Source organism: Artemia franciscana, chromosome 8 (genome assembly GCF_032884065.1).
Source record: "Artemia franciscana chromosome 8, ASM3288406v1, whole genome shotgun sequence".
In the NCBI taxonomy this organism is placed as follows: Eukaryota; Metazoa; Arthropoda; class Branchiopoda; order Anostraca; family Artemiidae; genus Artemia; species Artemia franciscana.
Window position 1 is genome coordinate 37,758,510 of NC_088870.1, and position 20,343 is coordinate 37,778,852.

Here is a 20,343-nt window from a genome sequence, read left to right on the forward strand (position 1 = left end):
AAGAAATAACTCAAATAAAAATAATTTCCTCCAGAGGAAACATGTTGAAAATCTGATAATTGGCCACATTACTTAGAATCCCTGGGCAGATAGATACGTATCATAATAGATACGGCAGAATTCCTGGTCTTTGAGTTCGTAAGTGATCACCCCTGTTTTCAACAAGCTTAATGATTTTAATAATTTTATAGGCGAGGGTATTTGGTAACTTATAGGCTAGTCCTAGCCTGTTTTATTGTTTGCCCCCCTGAGAGGGAAACTATTAAATTCTGAAAACTTCTAAAAATTTGGGTAAAAGATAAAATTCTAGTTAAATGACTTCTTGCTATCTCAGAAAGGGTTTGGGCTAGGAAAATGAAACTTTCAGGGATGAATCTACGGACTAAAGCATGTCCTGGGAAGGTATTTTGAAGCAACTACCTCCACTCCTTCTCCCTCTAGAGGGTCATGACCTTTAAAAATATGTGTGTTATAAAAGTGAAACCTTGAAAATAGATCTTCTGCTTAATTGAAGTACAACAAAATTGTTTTCAGCTTCATAACTTTGCTCAGTTCCATTTTATAAGGTTTTAAAGATATGCAAATACATTTCCAAAATTTTGAAAAAAAAACAAACATTGATATGGCTCAAAATTCTACTCAAATAACTGGAATTACATTTTCAGAACTAAGTGCAGAGAAAAAGCAACTAGTAACTGAAAATTAAGGTAAAATGTTGTTTTGTCGAAAATTTCAGTAGGTATAGACCTGTCATGTAGGCAAATTTCAGGGCCCTCTAGAGAGAAAAGGAGTGGAGGTGGGTCCTTCAAAATACCTTCCCGGGACATACTTTAGCCTGTAGACCCATCCTGGAAAGTTTCATTTTCCTAACCTAAACCCTTTCCAAGATAGCAAAAAGTCAATTAACTAGAATTTTACCAGTTTCATATTTCTAACCTAAACCCTTTCCAAGATAGCAAGAAGTCAATTAACTAGAATTTTACCCAAAATTTTGCTACTATATGCAAGAATCTATAACTGCCATATGACAAGGCTAATATACTACTTGATTTGTTTTGTATGTTCTTTCCAAATACAATAGCCTAGGCCTGATCAGTTTGCTTGCAAATGTGCCCCCTTTCCCACTTGCTGGTCCTATATTGGCTAGCCTACATCCCTAAGAATGTATTCCTTCATTACATCAATGCACTCATACCTTCTAGTTTCCAAATAAACAGCCCAGTTGTGTTTTCAGGAACCAGGTTTGAAGTGTGTTTTGAGCAGGTTTGACAGTAATTGTCCTCAGGTTTTCTGTTTTCAATCCCTCATAACTTTAAGGCATTTTCCTGATATAAATTCCAAGCATGTTGCACATAGGTTCCTAAAAACTACCAGAATAGCATGGTTGAAAACAGGTTCTGTGAAGACATTTGCCTGTGTTGAACACAACATTCAAAACAATACTCTACATCATCTAAGTAAAACTCCATGTTGAATCTGGGTAGGCTTTCATTTATGACACAAATGAATGTTAGATTTGGATTCAGGATACAATTCTGACTATAAAGGTAAAAATGAACTCCCCCCTCCCCTGTAATGTGTAAATTTAAGTTGTAGGCAATTCAGAATTTAGAGTTTTTCTTTTGAGCAGCAAACCGCTAAATCTACTGACAGTATAAGCTTTGGTTAGGAGCTGTAGAGATACAAACATGTTAAGAAAACAGTTCAAACTTTGTAATAGGGTAAATATATGACAGTTCATATAACTGACTTACCAATAAAGTGAACATACCACTTGAAGCCTTTTTTATGTTATTTACATAATTGCTTCTATTGTAAATTCAAATTTAAGCACTTTTTAACCTAAACTAACCTTATCTATATATATAAAAATGAGTTGTATGTATGTCTGTTACACTATCTTCTACAAAAAAAATTAAAGAAAAGAAAAAAATAAAAAGAAAAAATAAAAAAGAAAAAAAGGAAAAAAAAGAAAAAACTGAAAAAAGGAAAAAAATGGGAAAACAAAGAAAAAACTAAGCTCGATGGCAATCATTAAAAAAAAAAACAGATTTCAGTTCTTTTCCATTTTCTCTACCACTCTATATTAATTAAGTATTCAATAAAACAAAACTTTATTAACACTTATGAGCAGTACATTGGCTTTGATCCTCTTTTTGGAATTTGAAGGATGTGAGTTCAAGTCACTTTGCAGTAATCTATATCCATCTGTATATGTCTGTCTGTATTCTACCAAACAAATCTATATATATGCTAGCTGTTGGGGTGGCGCTTTGCACCACCCCAACACCTAGTTGGTGGGGGCGCTTCACGCCCCCCAAGCCCCCCCACACACATAAGTTGTTACACGCCATATTAGTTGTGCGCCATTCTAGTTGTGTCCCTGTGTCCCACTTGTGAATATAGATAGATATATATATATATATATATATATATATATATATATATATATATATATATATATATATATATATATATTTTTAACTACATAAAACTTGCAAATATACAACATTCTTGGCTGTCCCATTGTCTGTGCATATAAATAGATTGTCAGTTTTACTGACTCTTGAACATGCAACATATAATTGTCCATGTGAAAAACAATCTGTATTCAGATCTATACCTCATTATTCTAATGATTGCCCTTGAGCTTTGTTGATGGTGATTGCTAATCAAACATTCCCTGTTTCCCCATTGTCATTTATATATCCCCTTGTGCCCCCTGGCGTCCCCATTGTAGTTGTTTCCCTGTGTCCCAGTCATCATTTGTGTCCTGGTGTCCCAGTCTGTAATTTCTCTTTGAGTGTCATGGTCATCATTTATATTCCCTGTGTCCCAGTGCCCCAGTCATCATTTTTGTCTCTGTTGTCATTTGTGTTCTTCTTTTTCTTCTTCTTTTCCTTCCAATGAATTATCATTTATTTATGAGACTTGTAAATTTTTGTTTTTAGGATCTTGTCTCATTTGATAGTCCAGGTTGTTGATTTTTACCCATTGTGAATTTATTTTGTTCAGGTTGTTTCTTTGGTCTTATCAAATTTGATAGTCTTCATTTAGATCTTGACCTGTCAAGACGTCTCTTTTTTAATAAATGACACCTGTGATTTTTAAGTGAAGACACAAGATCAGCCTTGTTGAACTTTTCTCTAGCAAGTACCAGTGCTAATCCTGGCTTAGGCAACCAGGTTTCAGTTGAAGATATAGTTTCTAATTCAAGGTCTGTGTCTCGTTTTTTGTTCCTTAGCCTAGAATGTCCCATCCTTGTAATGATTGCTACAGAAAATGTGGAACTGGGTCATTCCAGTGTTCTAAGTGCAATGCATGGTTGCACCCAGCTTGTGCTGGCATCACAAAAAGTAGTTGCCTAAAAAACCCTAAATGATTATGTGTACAGTGCTGATCAACAATGGTTGTAAATGACAAGATTATTACCAACAATAACCAACCTGAAGTGATCCAACCACCCAAGGTTAAAAAATCCCACCTTATTTCTATTGAAGAAAATTCAACTAATTCCAATGATAATCAACTGGAAGTGATCGTTCCAATTGGTATTGTTAATTCCCCATCCATACCTCATGTTTTGAATACTGATAAAAATAGTTCCCGTGGATTGATTGATTCTGCAAAAATTACCACCTACTATCAACCCAAAATTACTCCACAAATTTCTTGCTCCAGTAAAGATGAATTGACGTGCAATGCAAAAAAGGCTAGTGTGTTTGAGCCCCATACCTGTGAAGATTGCCTAAAAAAAGATGCAGAAATCATCAATCTCAAGAAATGGATTATTAATCTCGAATTTCTTTATGATAGCTTGTCTGATCTTTACAAGCTCCAGAATAGTGATCTCTTCAAGGACAAAGAAATCAAATTGTTAAAAGTCGGTTTTCAGCTTGCAATTGTTGAAGCTATACATACTTTAAATTCCCCTTCACTGCCCAGAATTCCTCATTTAGCTGATACTTCCACAAATATTCATTACCAAAATTCTTTGGTTCATCAAGCAAGTGCTAGTGTACTTCCTTCGTCAGAATTTTCTCAAGGGATTAAAAAGGTTATACAAACTAATCACACTGACCTCGTTTCAACCAAAGATAATTTATTGTTGAAATCCAGAGTTAATGACACTTCTTTAAAAAGTGATAATGCAGTTGAACTGACTTAAAGCAGACATTCTTACATAATGCAATCAAATATTCAAAAAAAATTAGCTTAATGATTTTACATGTAATAAACCTAATGTGTGTTTTAACTTCTTAGATAGTAGATGTATTTCTAGTAATTGTAAATATCTACACATTTGTAAATTTTATGTTTTTAGCCATTGTACAAATAATCTGTGTAAATACCCCCATGTTGATATTTGTAAAAAGTTTTCAAGTGGAAGGTGCTTTGGCTGTACAAAAGCTCATATTGAATCGCCCATTAAAGGTCGTAGTAGGCTCCACAAAACTGGGCTGCCCAGAAGCCACCTTAATCCTGCTAAATTTACTAAGCATTTTAAGTCATGTAATTTTGCTCATGTATCATCAGACGCAAATGGTAGTTTTAAAACCAATCTTTCTTAGGGCAGCGTCGAAAGCACTCACGACCCCCTCCTCCCCATGGTCAGGTTCCTGTCAAGTCCCATTCTCATCCCCCTGCATTTTCAGATCAACAATTAATAAACCCTTCCCAATTACATACTCCCCCCTACCCCTTGTTATCTCCTCCCCCTCTCCTTATACAGAAGTCCTATTTCTGTCCCCCTTACAGTATGCTGCCCCATACCCTCCCTACTCTGCCACAAACCAGCAATTTCTTGATGGACATGAATCACTATTCCCAACCAACCCCCCTTTCCCAGCACCTTACAGAACCCCACCCCCAGCCCATTCGTTTTATCCCTTGTGCCTACCCTGTCAACGTGACTCAGGTCTGAGACTTTTTGCATTCAATAATTGTCTTGTAATGAATCCTAATTGTTCTCCTCGTGCTTCATCCATATCATTGCCCGTCCCCCCACCCCCAAATCCCCAAGGCAAATCCTTCTCTTACTCTAATAATTCATCTATTGATGTTGACTCTAATAGTCATCCTATAAGAGTCAAATGTGCTCCCTCGGTCCCTTGTTCTGACTACATTAATCTGGCCCCCGCTAAGAATCCCACCACACCCCCTGTACCCATTTGTAATTTAAATAAAGTTAAGTGTAAAAATGGTACCTTTGCAGGTCGTTTTAAATTTTCCACACTTCTGTTAAGCAACGCTGAAAGTCTTAATTTTGAAAAACTTAATGAATTAGACTCCTTTTCCAAAATATATAGATCAGACATAATCGCTGTTATTGAAGTACACGCTCAAAATTCACACATGTTAAAAGTGAATAATTTCTCCCGGTTTATTAAACTCAGACCCAAAACCCACCCTCTGGGTAAGAAAGGGGGTGGAATTCTTTTCTTTGCCCATAATGATTTTTATCCTTCAGAAATATTAGTTCCTTGTCTTACTCCCTTTGATGAAATTTTGTGGGTTTGTGTTCAACCTAAGGTCTTACCACGTCCTTTCAACTTGATTGTCCTGTGTTGTTTTTACAACTCTCCTGGGCAGAGAGCAGCTGAAAGAATTAATTTTATTGAAAAATTGCATGGCACTGCTGACTATGTACTATCTAAATACCCAAATGCTGGAATTTTCCTCTTGGGTGATTGAGTCTTAGGTGATTGAGTGAAACTTGAGTCTACATGTAATACTTTTAGTCCGACTCCAAATATGGAGTCATTTTCGAGAAAAAATAAATACATACACAATTATTGCTCACTTATGAAGATAGCATAGTATATATATATATATATATATATATATATATATATATATATATATATACAATAATTTTGATAGCATAGTAATATATATGCAATAATTTTGGATTTTTTAACCTCAATTGAACTTGTATTGATTTAACAGGAATCAAAACAATGGATCAAGTGAGAGCTCAGCTGTTACTGGAACTTAAGAAGTCTCAAGAGAAGAAAAGTTCAATTTTGTGTAGGCATGATTACTTTCAGCAGTTAGTTCCCAGTGGTAGTATTTCTTCTGTTCCAACATCAGCTGAGGACCAAGCAGGTTTGGAAGTTAAATGCTCAGAAAAGGTAAGTCATAAATAGCAGACTAGATAAGGCAATTGCACCTTGCCTGGTTCCTCTCTTAACTGGAACAGTTCAATCCAGTGGCCTTGCCATTACTTCTTGCTTAGGAGAAATTTTAAGACAGACTTGGGTATGCAGAGTGTGAATTCCATCCCTTGTGAAAGCTTTGGCTTAAGACACATAATAGCATCAGCTTATAATAGCAATAGCATCAAATGATCACACTAGGGGAATCAGAGATATGATCCATTGGTCATCCATAAGTAGGCAGTCCATAGGTTTGGCTAGGCCATCTTGTCATTTAGATAGTTCAAATTAACAACGTTTACATTTTTGGCTCTTCGTACAAAATAAAAGCCTATGGATCTCTACAAGCAGAAATAATATTGTAGGTCTATTTATTAATATTATATAATAATATTGATTCAAATTGTATTTCAAGAATATTTGGAGTTCATGTCAATGCTGGTAGCTTCTTAAAATTCAGATATGATGTAATTGGTTGTTGTATTTTTTTTATCAAGTTGGACAAAAAAAAAATTTATGATCTTGGTTTCAACTGCTATTGAATCTGATATACGTTGGTTTTCAGAAAAAATTACTATTTTTTTCTTTTCTTAAAATAAAAGTCTTGTCCCCAAATATAAACCAAAGCATACTGGGTCCCTATGAGTATTTGCAAGGATTTACCTCTTCTTTTTTGAGAGCCAATAGGGTTTTTTGAATACAGTGATATTTTATAGGCCTATTCAAAATGTGGGCTCAAGCTCTGGTGCATTAAGCCTTCTAAATCTTTATTTGAAAAAACAAAATCTTTTTTGTCCTCTTCCTCTGCCTGCTATCTTGGATTTTGAAGCCAGTTTTATCACTTAAGTTTCAAAGAGTAAAATGGTGATTTCCTTTTCAATTTTTTTAACTGTTTTTTTGGCTAAATCTTAAAGTGTTTAGTTTTTTGGCAGTTTTCAGTGAATTTTGTCTCACTTTATGAGTCAATTTTTTTATGGTTTTGACACATGTTAAACTTTTCCCACTATATTTATGCTAAATTATTTTTACAATGACTTGCATGCAATTTATGACTGCATGCAATTTTGGGTGTGGTTTTGGGAGCACATCCCCTTAATGGCAAAGTTTGCAAAAAAAAAAAAAAATAATAATAACTATGTTGTTTTACTTTCTTGACTGTTGGGATAATAAATCTTAAACTACCATTTTGTGATAGATTTTAGTAAGGAAACACTGGCTGATACAGGGGACCAGAAGGGACCCAAGCCCTCACCCCCCGGATTCTTAATATATTTGTTAGTTAGTCAATTTTTGGCACCTTTGTTACATTCCTCCCCCCCTCCCCTTGATTTTGGTCATTGGCGCCCTTGTCATATTGGGCCTCCCCCAAGATTTTGCTCTAGATCTGCCCCTGTAAGAACATCTTCCTTCTAAAAAGAACTAAAAATAATTTCATTCAATTCTGAATTCAATGTTATTGCCTTCTTCTTGAAGACAGGTTAGGTGTCTTCAACTGTAATATAGAAGATCAATTTATATTAGATTTTAGCAAAAATGTTTCATTTTGCAAGTTCTGTTATTGCCTTCTTCTTGAAGACAGGTTAGGTGTCCTTAAGTCTTCGATTTACACAAAGAGATTGCAAAAACAAAAAATCAATTTTGTTAGGTTTCAGTGAAATATTTCATTTTTGCATTCAATGTGGCTGCCTTCTTCTTGAAGACAGGTTAGGGCTCTTCAAATCTTATTTTTTTATAAACAGATTACATAAACAAAAAATATATCATGTTAAGTTTCAGTGAAATTTTTCATTTTGACATTCAATGTTGCTGTCTTCTTCTTTAGGACAGGTTAGGAGATATTCCATTTTTGCATTCAACGTTATTGTCTTCTTTTCAAGATAGGTTAGATGTCTTCAAGTCTTCTAATTTTTACAAAGAAATTGCAGGAACAAAAAATCGATTTTGTTAGATTTCAGTGAAATATTTCATTTTTGCATTCAATGTTGCTGCCTTCTTCTTGAAGACAAGTTATGAATCTTCAAGTTTTCAATTTTTACGAAGAAATTGCAGAAACAAAAATCAACTTTGTTAGGCTTCAGTGAAATATTTCATTTTTCTATCCAATGTTATTCCTTCTTCTTGAAGACCGGTTAAATGCCTTCAATATTATTTTGAATGCAAAAATGAAATATTTTACTGAAATCTAACAAAATTGGTTTGTTTATTTCTGTAATTTCTTTGTAAAAGTTTTGAAGACTTGAAGACACCTAACCTGTCTTCAAGAAGAAGGCAATAACCTTAAATGCAAAAACGAAACATTTCACTGAAATCCAGCAGAGTTGATTTTGGTTTATAATATTTTTGTAAAAGTTTGAAGATTTGAAAACACCTAACCTGTCTTCAAGAAGAAGGCAATAACCTTAAATGCAAAAATGAAACATTTCACTGAAATCCAGCAGAGTTGATTTTGGTTTATAATTTTTTTGTAAAAGTTTGAAGATTTGAAAACACCTAACCTGTCTTCAAGAAGAAGGCAATAACCTTAAATGCAAAAATGAAACATTTTACTGAAATCCAGCAGAGTTGATTTTGGTTTATAATATTTTTGTAAAAGTTTGAAGATTTGAAAACACCTAACCTGTCTTCAAGAAGAAGGCAATAACCTTAAATGCAAAAATGAAACATTTTACTGAAATCCAGCAGAGTTGATTTTGGTTTATAATTTGTTTGTAAAAGTTTGAAGATTTGAAAACACCTAACCTGTCTTCAAGAAGAAGGCAATAACCTTAAATGCAAAAATGAAACATTTTAATGAAATCCAGCAGAGTTGATTTTGGTTTATAATTTGTTTGTAAAAGTTTGAAGATTTGAAAACACCTAACCTGTCTTCAAGAAGAAGGCAATAACCTTAAATGCAAAAATGAAACATTTTACTGAAATCCAGCAGAGTTGATTTTGGTTTATAATTTGTCTGTAAAAGTTTGAAGATTTGAAAACACCTAACCTGTCTTCAAGAAGAAGGCAATAACCTTAAATGCAAAAATGAAACATTTTACTGAAATCCAGCAGAGTTGATTTTGGTTTATAATTTTTTTTTGTAAAAGTTTGAAGATTTGAAAACACCTAACCTGTCTTCAAGAAGAAGGCATTAATGCTGAATGCAAAAATAAAATATTTTTTTCTGCAATCTCTTTGTGTAAATCGAAGACTTAAGGACACCTAACCTGTCTTCAAGAAAAAGGCAATAACAGGGATTGCAAAATGAAACATTTTTGCTAAAATCTAATATAAATTGATCTTCTATATTACAGTTTGAAGACACCTAACCTGTCTTCAAGAAGAAGGCAATAACATTGAATGCAGAAATGAAATCTTTCACCGAAATCCCACTAAGTTGATTTTTGGTTTAGTAATATCCTTTTAAAAGTTTGAAGACACCTAACCTGTCATCAAAAAAGTTAATAACAGTGAATTGAAAAAGTGAAGTATTTCAGTGCAACCTATTGAAGCTGATTTTTTTTTTGTCTTTGTAAACTTTTGTTAAATATAAACATCCTCTTTAACGATAAATAGCTTAATTATTTTTAGTTCTTTTTAGAAAGAAGATGTTCTTACAGGGGTGGATCTAGAGCAAAATCTTGGGGGAGGCTTAATGTGACAAGCGCCAATGAGCAAAATCTTGGGGAGGGGGCGAAATGTAACAAAGGTGCCAAAAATTGACCAACTGACAAATTTGTTTAACAAAAGAGTTAAAAAAAGGATAAGAGGGCACCAGAAAAATCCTGGGGGGCTTGGGGGCCCCCCTGGATCAGCCTATTGTCTTCTCCGTGAAGACAGGTTAGGTGTTTCATGTCTTTTAACTTTATAAAGAAATTGCTAAAACGAATTAACAATTTTATTAGATTTCAGCAAAATATTTCATTTTAACGATCAATGTTATTGCTTTCTTCTTGAAGACAGGTTAGGCGCCTTCATGTCTTCAAACTTTTATAAAGAAATTACAAAAGTAAAAATTAACTTTATTAGATTTTAGCGAAATATTTCATTTTTTTAATCAATGTTTTTGCCTTCTTCTTGAAGACAGGTTTGGTGTCTTCAGATCTTAAAACTTTTTCAAAGAATTTACAAAACCAAAAACTAACTTTTTATTAGATTTTAGTGAAAAATTCCATTTTTGCAATTAATGTTATTGCCTTCTTCTTTAAAACAGGTTAGGTGTTTTAAGTCTGTCAACTTTTAGAAAGAAATTGCTTAAACAAATTAACAACTTTATTAGATTTCAGCGAAGTATTTCGTTTTTGCAATCAATGTTATTGCCTTCTTTTTGAAGACAGGTTAGGCGCCTTCAAGTCTTCAAACTTTTATAAAGAAATTACAAAATCGAAAATTAATTTGATTTTAGCGAAATGTTTCATTTTTGTAATCAATGTTATTGCCTTCTTTTTGAGACAGGTTTGGTGTCTTCAGGTCTTCAAACTTTTACAAAGAATTTACAAAACCAAAAACTAACTTTTTATTAGATTTTAGTGAAAAATTCCATTTTTGCAATTAATGTTATTGCCTTCTTCTTGAAAACAGGTTAGGTGTTTTAAGTCTGTCAACTTTTAGAAAGAAATTGCTTAAACAAATTAACAACTTTATTAGATTTCAGCGAAGTATTTCGTTTTTGCAATCAATGTTATTGCCTTCTTTTTGAAGACAGGTTAGGCGCCTTCAAGTCTTCAAACTTTTATAAAGAAATCACAAAATCGAAAATTAATTTGATTAGATTTTAGCGAAATGTTTCATATTTGTAATCAATGTTATTGCCTTCTTTTTGAGACAGGTTTGGTGTCCTCTCAGTGAAATATTTCATCTTTACAATCAGTGTTATTGTCTTCTTCTTGAAAACAGGTTAGGCAGCTTCAAGTCTTTTAACTTTAAGAAATTTCTAAGACGAAACATAACACCTTTATTGGGTTTTAATGGAATGCTTTACTTATTCATTCATTCAATGTTATTGCCTTCTTCTTGAAGAAACTGGCTGAAAGAAGAGAACTTTTGAAACATTGAGAAAAAAAAATTTCTTTTTCAGGCTAGTCCATATAATTTGGAACAAGATGGTAGAAAATCATCAAGCATATTCTCAACTAAAAGCTCAAGTAAGAATTCAGATCTAAATATTGAAGACATGTTTCCAGTACCTGAAAAGGAATTGAAAAAAGATGAAGTACAGCCCTCAAATTGGAAGTGTACCCCTGGGAAATCGCTTAATAAAAAGAAGCACACTGAACAACAAACAATCCAGCTAAATATGGAGGCACAGCATTTTATTGATTTATTTGACCAACAGTTGGCTGCTGATTTTGCCACTGAATTAGGAATAATACCTAAAGATAATCAAATTATGGGAAACTTTCACACTCCTAAGATTAAATCTACCCATAAAGGGATTTCGATTAAGCCTGAAAATAAGCTTTTGAAACCTGATGTAGCTTTAAAGGGAGATAAGCCTAAAGAGCCCAATCAAAAACCGAAATTAGCAGGTGACAATGAGAAAAAGCGCAACATAACTTTAGTGGATATGTTTGGCAACACTGGAACTGAAATAAAAAAGAAAAAAGACGAATTGGTTAAGAACCGGGAAGAAAAGAAATACGTTTTGGCTCAAAAGCAAAAGGCTGTTCAGAAAACCAAAGACACCTCAAATTTGAACACAACCCACAAAAAGACACCCTCTGCTGTGGCTATTAAGAATCAAACTAGGATCCTTATGAAGAGTAGCTCTAAGACAGGAGAATCAGCAATGAAACAAGTAGATAATAATAGTGGAAAACTAGGAGTTGATAGACGTGTTAGTAAAAGTGAAGTTCCTCGTCCCACACCTTCCTTAGAAGCACAGAAAAGAAAAAGCATTCCAGACAGTAATTTGATAAGAACTGAAGGGGATCTTCCACCAGTTTTACTGCCAGAAACAGTTATGGAAGAAAAAGAAGAATCTACTGCTTCAGGTAAAAGTAGAACCAATGCTCCCAGTAGTTTACCCTCCAAAACTGAAGATGAAAGACATGTCGTAGTGTCACCAAGGCTTAGTAAGAACAGTCAATCTAGTGAAATGAGAAGTAGCAAAAAGCGTGGAAGACCTCCAAAACAGTCGCAGCAGACATCATCTGTTTCTAAAAACTTATCCTTTGAAAAATTGGAGGGAATTAGTACAGTTGTTGAAACCTGTGGTATGCCTTCTGTGTCCATTGTGAATAGTCAAACTGATTTTGTGGATGAACAGTATACTGATTTACCATCTCTAATTCCTATTCAAGCGATTGAGCCTTCCATATCAAAGAGCAATAGAAAGCATGGAAAATCCCCAAAACAGGTGCTTAGTCATTCTGCTGCCACTGAAAGTACGTCCCGAGAAAGCTTGAAAGATAGTGGAATAGCTGTTGCACCTGCAGGTTGCGACCCTAACTCTAGTGTTGATAATCCTATTGAAACACTAGGAGTAAAGAATACAAGTGAGAAAAGACTTAGAGTGCAACCACATGAAATGGAAGTGACTCCACTGAATAGAAGGAGCCTAAAAAAACAAAAGGTAAGTGCAATTCAGAAAAAAAATCTGAAGATTCTCTTTCCAAGGGATGTTGAGAAACAGAAAAGTTATACAAAACTTTCATAATTCATGAGGGGATATTTAATAATAATAATTATTTTTAAACTATGTTTTAAATAAAAATGATACTTGTGAAGTAAAACAAGGAAGGCAAGTGAATACAGTAGACTACAATTATACAACAATAAAATTAATAAAATGGATGGATTAAAAGATAATCGGGCGAAAATCGATAAAAAGCTGTATCTAGCAGCTCCTCATGCAGCATGGCCAGCTTTGCTCCCTATTTTCAGTTGATAAAACAAGTTTTTATAATTAATTTATGATCTTTTTCAAATAATCCAGGGAATTTTGGTTCTCCCTTCTATTTTTTCCCCAGAGACATAATTATCTGACCTTTCAACTATGCTGAACAAAATAACTATCTCAAAATTTCGGTCAGATATCTTTGGGGAAATAGAGGGATGAGTTACTATTGGGCCGAGTCACTCCTTATTTACAGTTTGTTACTGTGAACTGTTCGATATGTTCTTTTTATGATTTTTTTTTTTCAAAATTAGACCTCTCTGGTTTTTCAAGTATTTGACTAAAGAATTGAAATATCCAATTTTAATTTTTTTAGTTTTGACTAGTGTCTTTTGATGCATTTCAATATCCCCCCAACACTCGTTGAAAGTTTAAGCTAAATACTATTAACCATTCCTAAAATATTGCAGATACGCCCCTGTGACGCTCAGGATGCACATAGGGTCTTTTGACTGAGTTCAAAATTCCCATTAACATGCTCTGAAAGTTTTAACTCAATACTTTTAGCTGTTCCTGTTTCTTTTTATTAGTGTGTTAATTTTTTTTTCATTTTATTTTTCTTGCTCCACTATAATCTTTTTGTAAGTGGTGGGTAAATGGATCATTATTATTATTATTATTATAACATATTAACAAGCTGAATGTAAATAATATCTTTTCATTTAGTTCTATTCCCTAAGAGTTTCAGCTAAATACCATTACCTTATCCTTAGATATTTCACATATATCTTTTTGACATCCAGAATGCACATAGTAGCGTTTATTTAAGATCAACGCCCTGCTCAAGGTTCTCTGAAAGTTTCAGCTTAATACCCTTTACTATTCCAAAGATGTTGCACATATGTCCTTTTGAAAACCGGAAGGCATCTCATTTCTTATGATTCATTTCACCATGCTTCCTGAAATTTTCAGCTTAATAAATTTAAAATTAGCTATTCACAATATATTGCAGCTACGCCCATTGACAACTGGGATACACATAACTTTCTTTAAGTTCAGTATCCTCATCAACATTCTCCAAATGGTCTGGCTTGACACCCTTCCCTAATTCTTTTTGAAACATTGAATATGTGCTGTTTTGACATCATAGACGCATTTTGCGTCTTTTGATGATTGTTTAACATGCCCTCTAGCATTCCATGAATTTTTTAATTTAATATCCATAGCCATTGCTGTGATCAGTATAGATATTTCGACATACACCCTTTTGACAAATTTGATGTATCAAGTGTATTTTATTTTAGCATAACATTCGCATTATTATTCTCTGAAATTTTCAACTTTATAACCATAGTAATTTGTGATATGAAGCAGATAAGTCCTCTTGGCAACCTGAATGTATTATAATATTTTGATAAGCAGTATGCAGTTATACTCTTTTAATTTAGTTTAATAGTTCTATTTGTAAAAGTAGAAGCTGCAGTAGTGTTTACTAAAGATGTAGTCTTTCAAAAAAAAAGTGAAGTACTAATTTAGTTGAATAAATAAATCTTAGAACTAGCAAAAATTAAACTGAATATTGAAGTCAAACTTAAAATGAGCTAAACATTACTATAAACAGGAGTTTGGCTACTGCCCCTTCCCTGTCCTCTAACCGCAAAATGTCTAAGGCTTATTGCGTCATTTGCGCTTTACTGAAAAGGAAGTATGTTATAAACATTTTCTATATTCATAACTTTGAAAAGTAAAAAAATACTGTTTTGTATTCTCGTGCCCTGTTTTATTTTGAAAACAGTGAACAATATTGTAACTTGAAGACAAAGTGTTTTATCCCGAAGTGTTCAAATTTCCCGGAATCAATATCACGTATTAAATGTTGAATTTATTTTGCTTAGTTCTTCCCAGGCATATTGATTTTTACCGTATATTTATATTTGTTTTGTTTGTCATCCGTGTTTTGAAAAACTAAACCTCACTGTTGAAAATACACTAGTTTTCAACAAAAAGCAAATGAAGCAATAGGCTCCGAACTTCACCAGCTAAGGGATGGGAAAGAGGAATGGGTAGTAATTTTGTTTGTTTTAAGTTTGAGTTGAATGTTAATTTAGTTTTCACTTATTTTAAGTTTTGTCTAATTCTCTACGTTGGCATTTGTTATGTTTATGTTATCACAATAAAAAATCTTTTATGCCAAAAATAAGCAACTCCCAAACCTTACAGCCCTTGCCACAGGGTCTTCGGGGGGTTATGTCAACTCATGAGGCATAGTAATTTGGCCTTTGGATCATTTTAAACGAAATGGCTATTTATAAATTATGATTGAATATCTTTTGGGGAAAAAAGAACAGAAGAGCAGAGCTGGTTGTCCACCGGCCAATTTTGGCTCTTAAAAAGGGTGCTCAAACTCAATTTCCAATCAAATGAGCTCCTTCCAAATATTCTGCGACCACCTCTTCCATATGATGTGACTCGGACGGAAATTTTTTTTAGTAAGAACGTATAAAAGTCTTCTGGCTCTTAAATTTATCTCAAAATGTACATCCACCCCCAATAGAAAAAATCTGGATTCATCACTGATTCCATCTCGAAACAACTAGGCCTGTTCAAAATTATTACGTAACTTCTGATGCTAAAAAGTCTTGTAAGGTTCATTCCTTCGTGATTTTTGTTGATTTTTAACTTATATTCTCATAGTAGCTATTCTTGCTCGGTGATGTGTTTTAATATAGTTCAAATTAGTATACAAAAACAGAAGCTTGATCTTCCTCGTTTAATGTATGTTTGTTTGAACTTTTTCTTACCCTTTTGTATATTTATTAAACAAAGTGCTCTTTTATTGCGCTTTCCCCCCAAAATTCACAAAGTTTTCCAAGCTCTTTGATAAAGCTTGCTTAACTCCATAACATGTTGTAACTGGTGTTGAACAACGCCAAGTTCATCGTAGTTTTATATCATCCATTTGACACAAGGCCTGTTAACTGAAACGCTTGTCCGAAATTTAAATCATCCCGTTTTCAAACTCCACCTAATTAAGCTAATGGCGATCAATCTTGAGAGGCCCAAAAGCTAAAGCTCGAAGACGATTGCGCGAGGTTACAGTAAAAAAAAGAATGTTAAAAAAGGTCTTTCTTGGAGTAAAATCAAAATAAACCGTGTTGTCAAATTGTTTGGCTAAAAGCTCTTCACCAGCTCATATCAATTTAATTAAACTTGTATATATAGTTTTCTTGAATAGAACCAAGAGAGTTTTTTGATAAAGAAAAAAAATTAAAAAGAGACAAACGTAAGAAAAAAATGAACATTATTAAATAATAGCTTTTTTCGTGGCATTTCCGGTGAATTAGCTTGAATAATTGGCTATTTCAGAATAAAAATATATCTCTGTAAACCTTCCTCAGAAGGGAATTGATTGTTTTAAGTGGCAGTGCTACTTCAACAAAGACTAACATTTTCAGAAACGGATAGAGCTAGAAAGTTTTGATCATTAAATTTGGGCCAATCTCAAAACCCCTTATGTCTTGAATTTCATCCTATTGACCTCGTGATTGAAGGATATGCCGCCTGTACTTTTTTTCTATTAATGTCTTCATGTTGAAACATGTAGTGTTGGCTAAATACTAATTTATCAAATTCCAGTGTTTAGCAACATATTATTTTCCACTTTTTTTATTCAGTTTCTTCTAGTGCTGACGGAATAACTTTTTACCAGACCATCATAGTTTCAAAATAACTAATACAGAGTCGTACTACCAAAATGTTAGAAGGTTTCATAGAATGTTGATTTTCAGGGAAGGGTTTAGAATAAAGTTGGGTCTGTCACTTGACCCAGGGGAGGAGGTCACCTTGTACTGATGAAGGGATAGGGCTCCTTTGTATGTATAGGCTATTATGTATTTTGTGTATCACTCATCAATTTTATTTTAGGTTGAAAATAAGAAACTACAGTTGGATGATGAAGAAGAAGGTGAAAACGAAATCGCTTCTTCACCTCATAAAGTTTCTGAAAATGAAAGTGACTTCTGGAGCCCCAAAAGGGGAAAATCTGTTATAAAAAAATCAAAAAACAAAGAAAAATCAAAGGAAGAAAGGAAAGAAATCAAAGGAAGTGCAAAGAAAGCAAGAAACAAAGAAAAATTGAAGGAAGAAAATCTGGCTCCAGTTGAGTTCCCCAGTTTCATCGAATCCTCCAGTAAAATTTGCTGCAGCGTGTGTTTTGAAATCCTTTCTGGTTATTTGTTCCTCCCTCATGCTTACAGAGAACATAATTGTAGAGCATGGATAACAAATTTCAAAGGCCGAATTCCACACGCCAAGCAACTATATAAAATGCATCAGCTGGATTTGTATTCTTGTCGGATATGCGAAAAAAAATTTTACTTGGACGAATTTTTAAAGCATATAAGTGTTTGTTTTGAGCCTGGTGATGTTGAATGTGATGAATGTGGTTTAAAAATGAATGAGTCTGATTTTATTTTTCACAATTATCATCAACACGATCTGCTAGCCGGTATTAAAGACCAAGAAAAGATAGAAATTAAATCAAAAGAATGGAATAGTTTGGTTTCAATGGGGGTACCAATGCATTGCCCACGGTGTAGCAAAGACTTGAGCACAATACCTGGCTGTATTTACCACGTAAAGGTCTGTGGTGTAACAAAAATCCAGTGCGAGGTTTGTGGCAAATATGTCAAAGAAATGACAACTCATAAAAAATCTTGTGAAGCCAAGAATATTGTTGATTGTAGCTCTGTTGTTGGCAAAAGAAAATCTAGTCAAAAAGCTAGGCTTTCATTTAAGCCATTTGATGAGGAAATGGGTGTTTTTACGTGCAAAAATTGTGAGTTTACGTGTCTGAATACTGCTGATATTAATAAACATGTTGCTGAAGAGCATGAAAATATGGAAGAATCTATTGATGAAGATGTTGAGGAAGTTGTGCTGATTGATGATGAGCATGATGATGAAATTGACACACCCATGGGTACACCCAGAAGCCGTCCATCAACACAAGCTACTAAAGGAGAATCAGAAAGCTCTTTTGGAAGTTATGAACTTTCTCAAATCAAGTGGATTTCCGGTTCTAGTTTACCCTTAAATCTTTTGACGAGAGCTGAAAAAATTGTAAGAGAATTCGAGGAGAGTAATTATTCAAAAATCCCTCTATTCTCCAATATAATGCCTGACTTGCAAGAGTGGAAAAATTCAGAGCCATTAGATTGCTATAAACAGGAACCACTACCTGTTTACATAGCCGAAACAAGGGAACAGAAAATGATTGATTCTTTTACAAGTGATGGTTGTACTTTAAATTGTGTCGAGCCTGTTCTTAGTTTGGCTTGGTGCCCAAACAGTGATTATGTTAGTGTGGCAACTGAAAGCTTTTTACAACTATGGGACATGAAAGATTACATGTTTAAGTATGCTGTGATTGTGACATCAGATGTCATAAATGATACTACCTGGTGTCCGTCTGGAGGTGCTGATACATCACGCATTGGTATTCTAGCAATGGCGTCAGGATCTGCTGTAAATTTACTAGCACTGCCATCTCCAGACATGGTAGAATTAAATCGTGCGTTTCATGTAAGTCCAAATCGAACCCTAGCTGTACCTTGTGTATCTTCGGAGTGCCACTCTTTGTGTTGGTTCAAAGGTAAAGGACATAATAAAATTGCTGCTGGGTTTTCTGATGGATTAGTGGCTATTTGGAATATATCTTTGAACAAGACTCTAAATTTAGGTCCTAGGAAAACGGTTTTTCCTATACTGACGTTTTATGCTCATTCAACTTTAGTAAGTTCAGTTGAATTCTGTAGTGAGTTTAATGGTAATTTTTTAGCAACTTGTAGTCTTGATAAAACTACAAACGTATTTGACTTAGATGGAGTACGTTTAAACAATACACCATTAGTTACTCATAAAATGTCATTAAATACGAATATTGAGTGGCCAATTCAGTGGCCAAACTTAATAGTCAGTGGAGACCACTACTTAAACGACCGTCGTGGAACACACATACTTGATATTGGTGTTGGATTTCATCTTTCCCATATTTTGGTGCAAAATTCAAGTGTTTGTGCCTCTGCTTATAATCCCTGGTATGATCTTATTGCGCATGGAACAGAATCTGGGGAAATCATCTGTTCATTTAATATGAATCCAAGTAAAGATGAAAGATACTCTAGAGGAGCCACCGTCCGATTGAGTATGTTTAGTATTAATAACGGTTGTATTGTAATTAATGATAAGCTTAAGGGACCACGCTTTAAATCTGAAGAATGTATTTTATACCCATTTCACGAAGGAATTCAAGGATTGCAAGCTGTTACTGGAATTGTATGGTCTGGCAATGCTGAACACAGAGAAAGTTTGGCTATTAGTACGAATGGTGGGATTGTCCACTTTCTAAATATTAAACATGCTCTAAAAAAGATGAGGATAGTTAAAAGGGAATAATAAGCTTAGAAAGGAACACAAATTCCTAATCAGAAGGTGCAAATATGTAGAAGCACTTGTTTTGATAAGGAAATCGCAGAAAAAGGTTTGGTGTAGTTTGTTATATAAGGTGGGTTTGGGGGAGCTGGCAAGTCGCTAATATACCTTTTCACAAATTTTACTTTGTAATACAAACTTTGATCTTAAAAGAAACCCATAAATTTTATATTTTCATATATTGTAGTATGAAAATCCGGGAGAAAGATTTAGCGGAAAATATGCCTTAATCCACTTCTCGTCTTTTTTAAGATAATATCAAGCAATAGATAATACAAATTTTCGATTTCTTGTCAAAAGTTACCTTCTTTGAAGTATAAGCTAAAGTGAGAATTAAATGGAACAGGCTATCCAAAAGCTAGTCTAATGGACAAATGTAACTAGCAATTTTAAGTATCCAAAAAATTTACTCTTCATTTTATGGTTGATTTCAGAAATATTAGTAATAATTATCACTAAGCTTGTAAGAATGATTAGACAGCTCAGACCCTGTACTTACGTAGGGAGAGGAAGGCAGACCTTAGTTATTAAATATTATGTTATGTTATTCCCCCTTGAAAAAAGCATTTGTACATGCCAACTTTATAAGATTTACTGTTGCCAGTATTAACAAAAAAGAAATTTTTCAACGCCATCTAGCGTTTGGTGTTTTTAGGATTTTTATATTTAAGAAAAAGACAAAATTTTTGTTGTAATAACTGTCAGATCTCAATTTAAAAAAAAAAAAACAAGAAATGCCTAACGCTAGTTTGCGCTCGCGCTTCTTTTTTGACATTAGTGCCAGTTTTCTTAAGCGCACTTTTAACTTATATCTTGAAAAATAATGTTTTTCCGAAATTCTTTTTTTTTGCATTGGAATATTCTGAGACGCCACCTTTT

The 20,343-nt window shown here is 33.8% G+C and overlaps 1 protein-coding gene across 1 annotated transcript; it reads left to right on the forward strand.

The window, feature by feature from the left end:
- On the forward strand, positions 1 to 20,195 carry LOC136030377 (uncharacterized). The gene is made up of 4 exons (XM_065709301.1): positions 1 to 138; positions 5,950 to 6,134; positions 11,212 to 12,708; positions 16,897 to 20,195. Exons 2-4 carry the CDS (start codon positions 5,961 to 5,963, stop codon positions 19,426 to 19,428), a joined length of 4,203 nt encoding a protein of 1,400 aa, XP_065565373.1. The 5' UTR covers positions 1 to 138; positions 5,950 to 5,960; the 3' UTR covers positions 19,429 to 20,195.
- The last annotated feature ends 148 nt before the right edge of the window (positions 20,196 to 20,343 follow it).

What these genes read in the sequence shown, in the direction of transcription:
- LOC136030377 (XM_065709301.1), top strand. Translation starts at nt 5,961, where the DNA reads ATGGATCAAGTGAGAGCTCAGCTGTTACTGGAACTTAAGAAGTCTCAA. An exon ending in AAGTTAAATGCTCAGAAAAG is followed by an intron (nt 6,135 to 11,211) that starts GTAAGTCATAAA and finishes TTTCTTTTTCAG; the next exon opens with GCTAGTCCATATAATTTGGA. An exon ending in GGAGCCTAAAAAAACAAAAG is followed by an intron (nt 12,709 to 16,896) that starts GTAAGTGCAATT and finishes ATTTTATTTTAG; the next exon opens with GTTGAAAATAAGAAACTACA.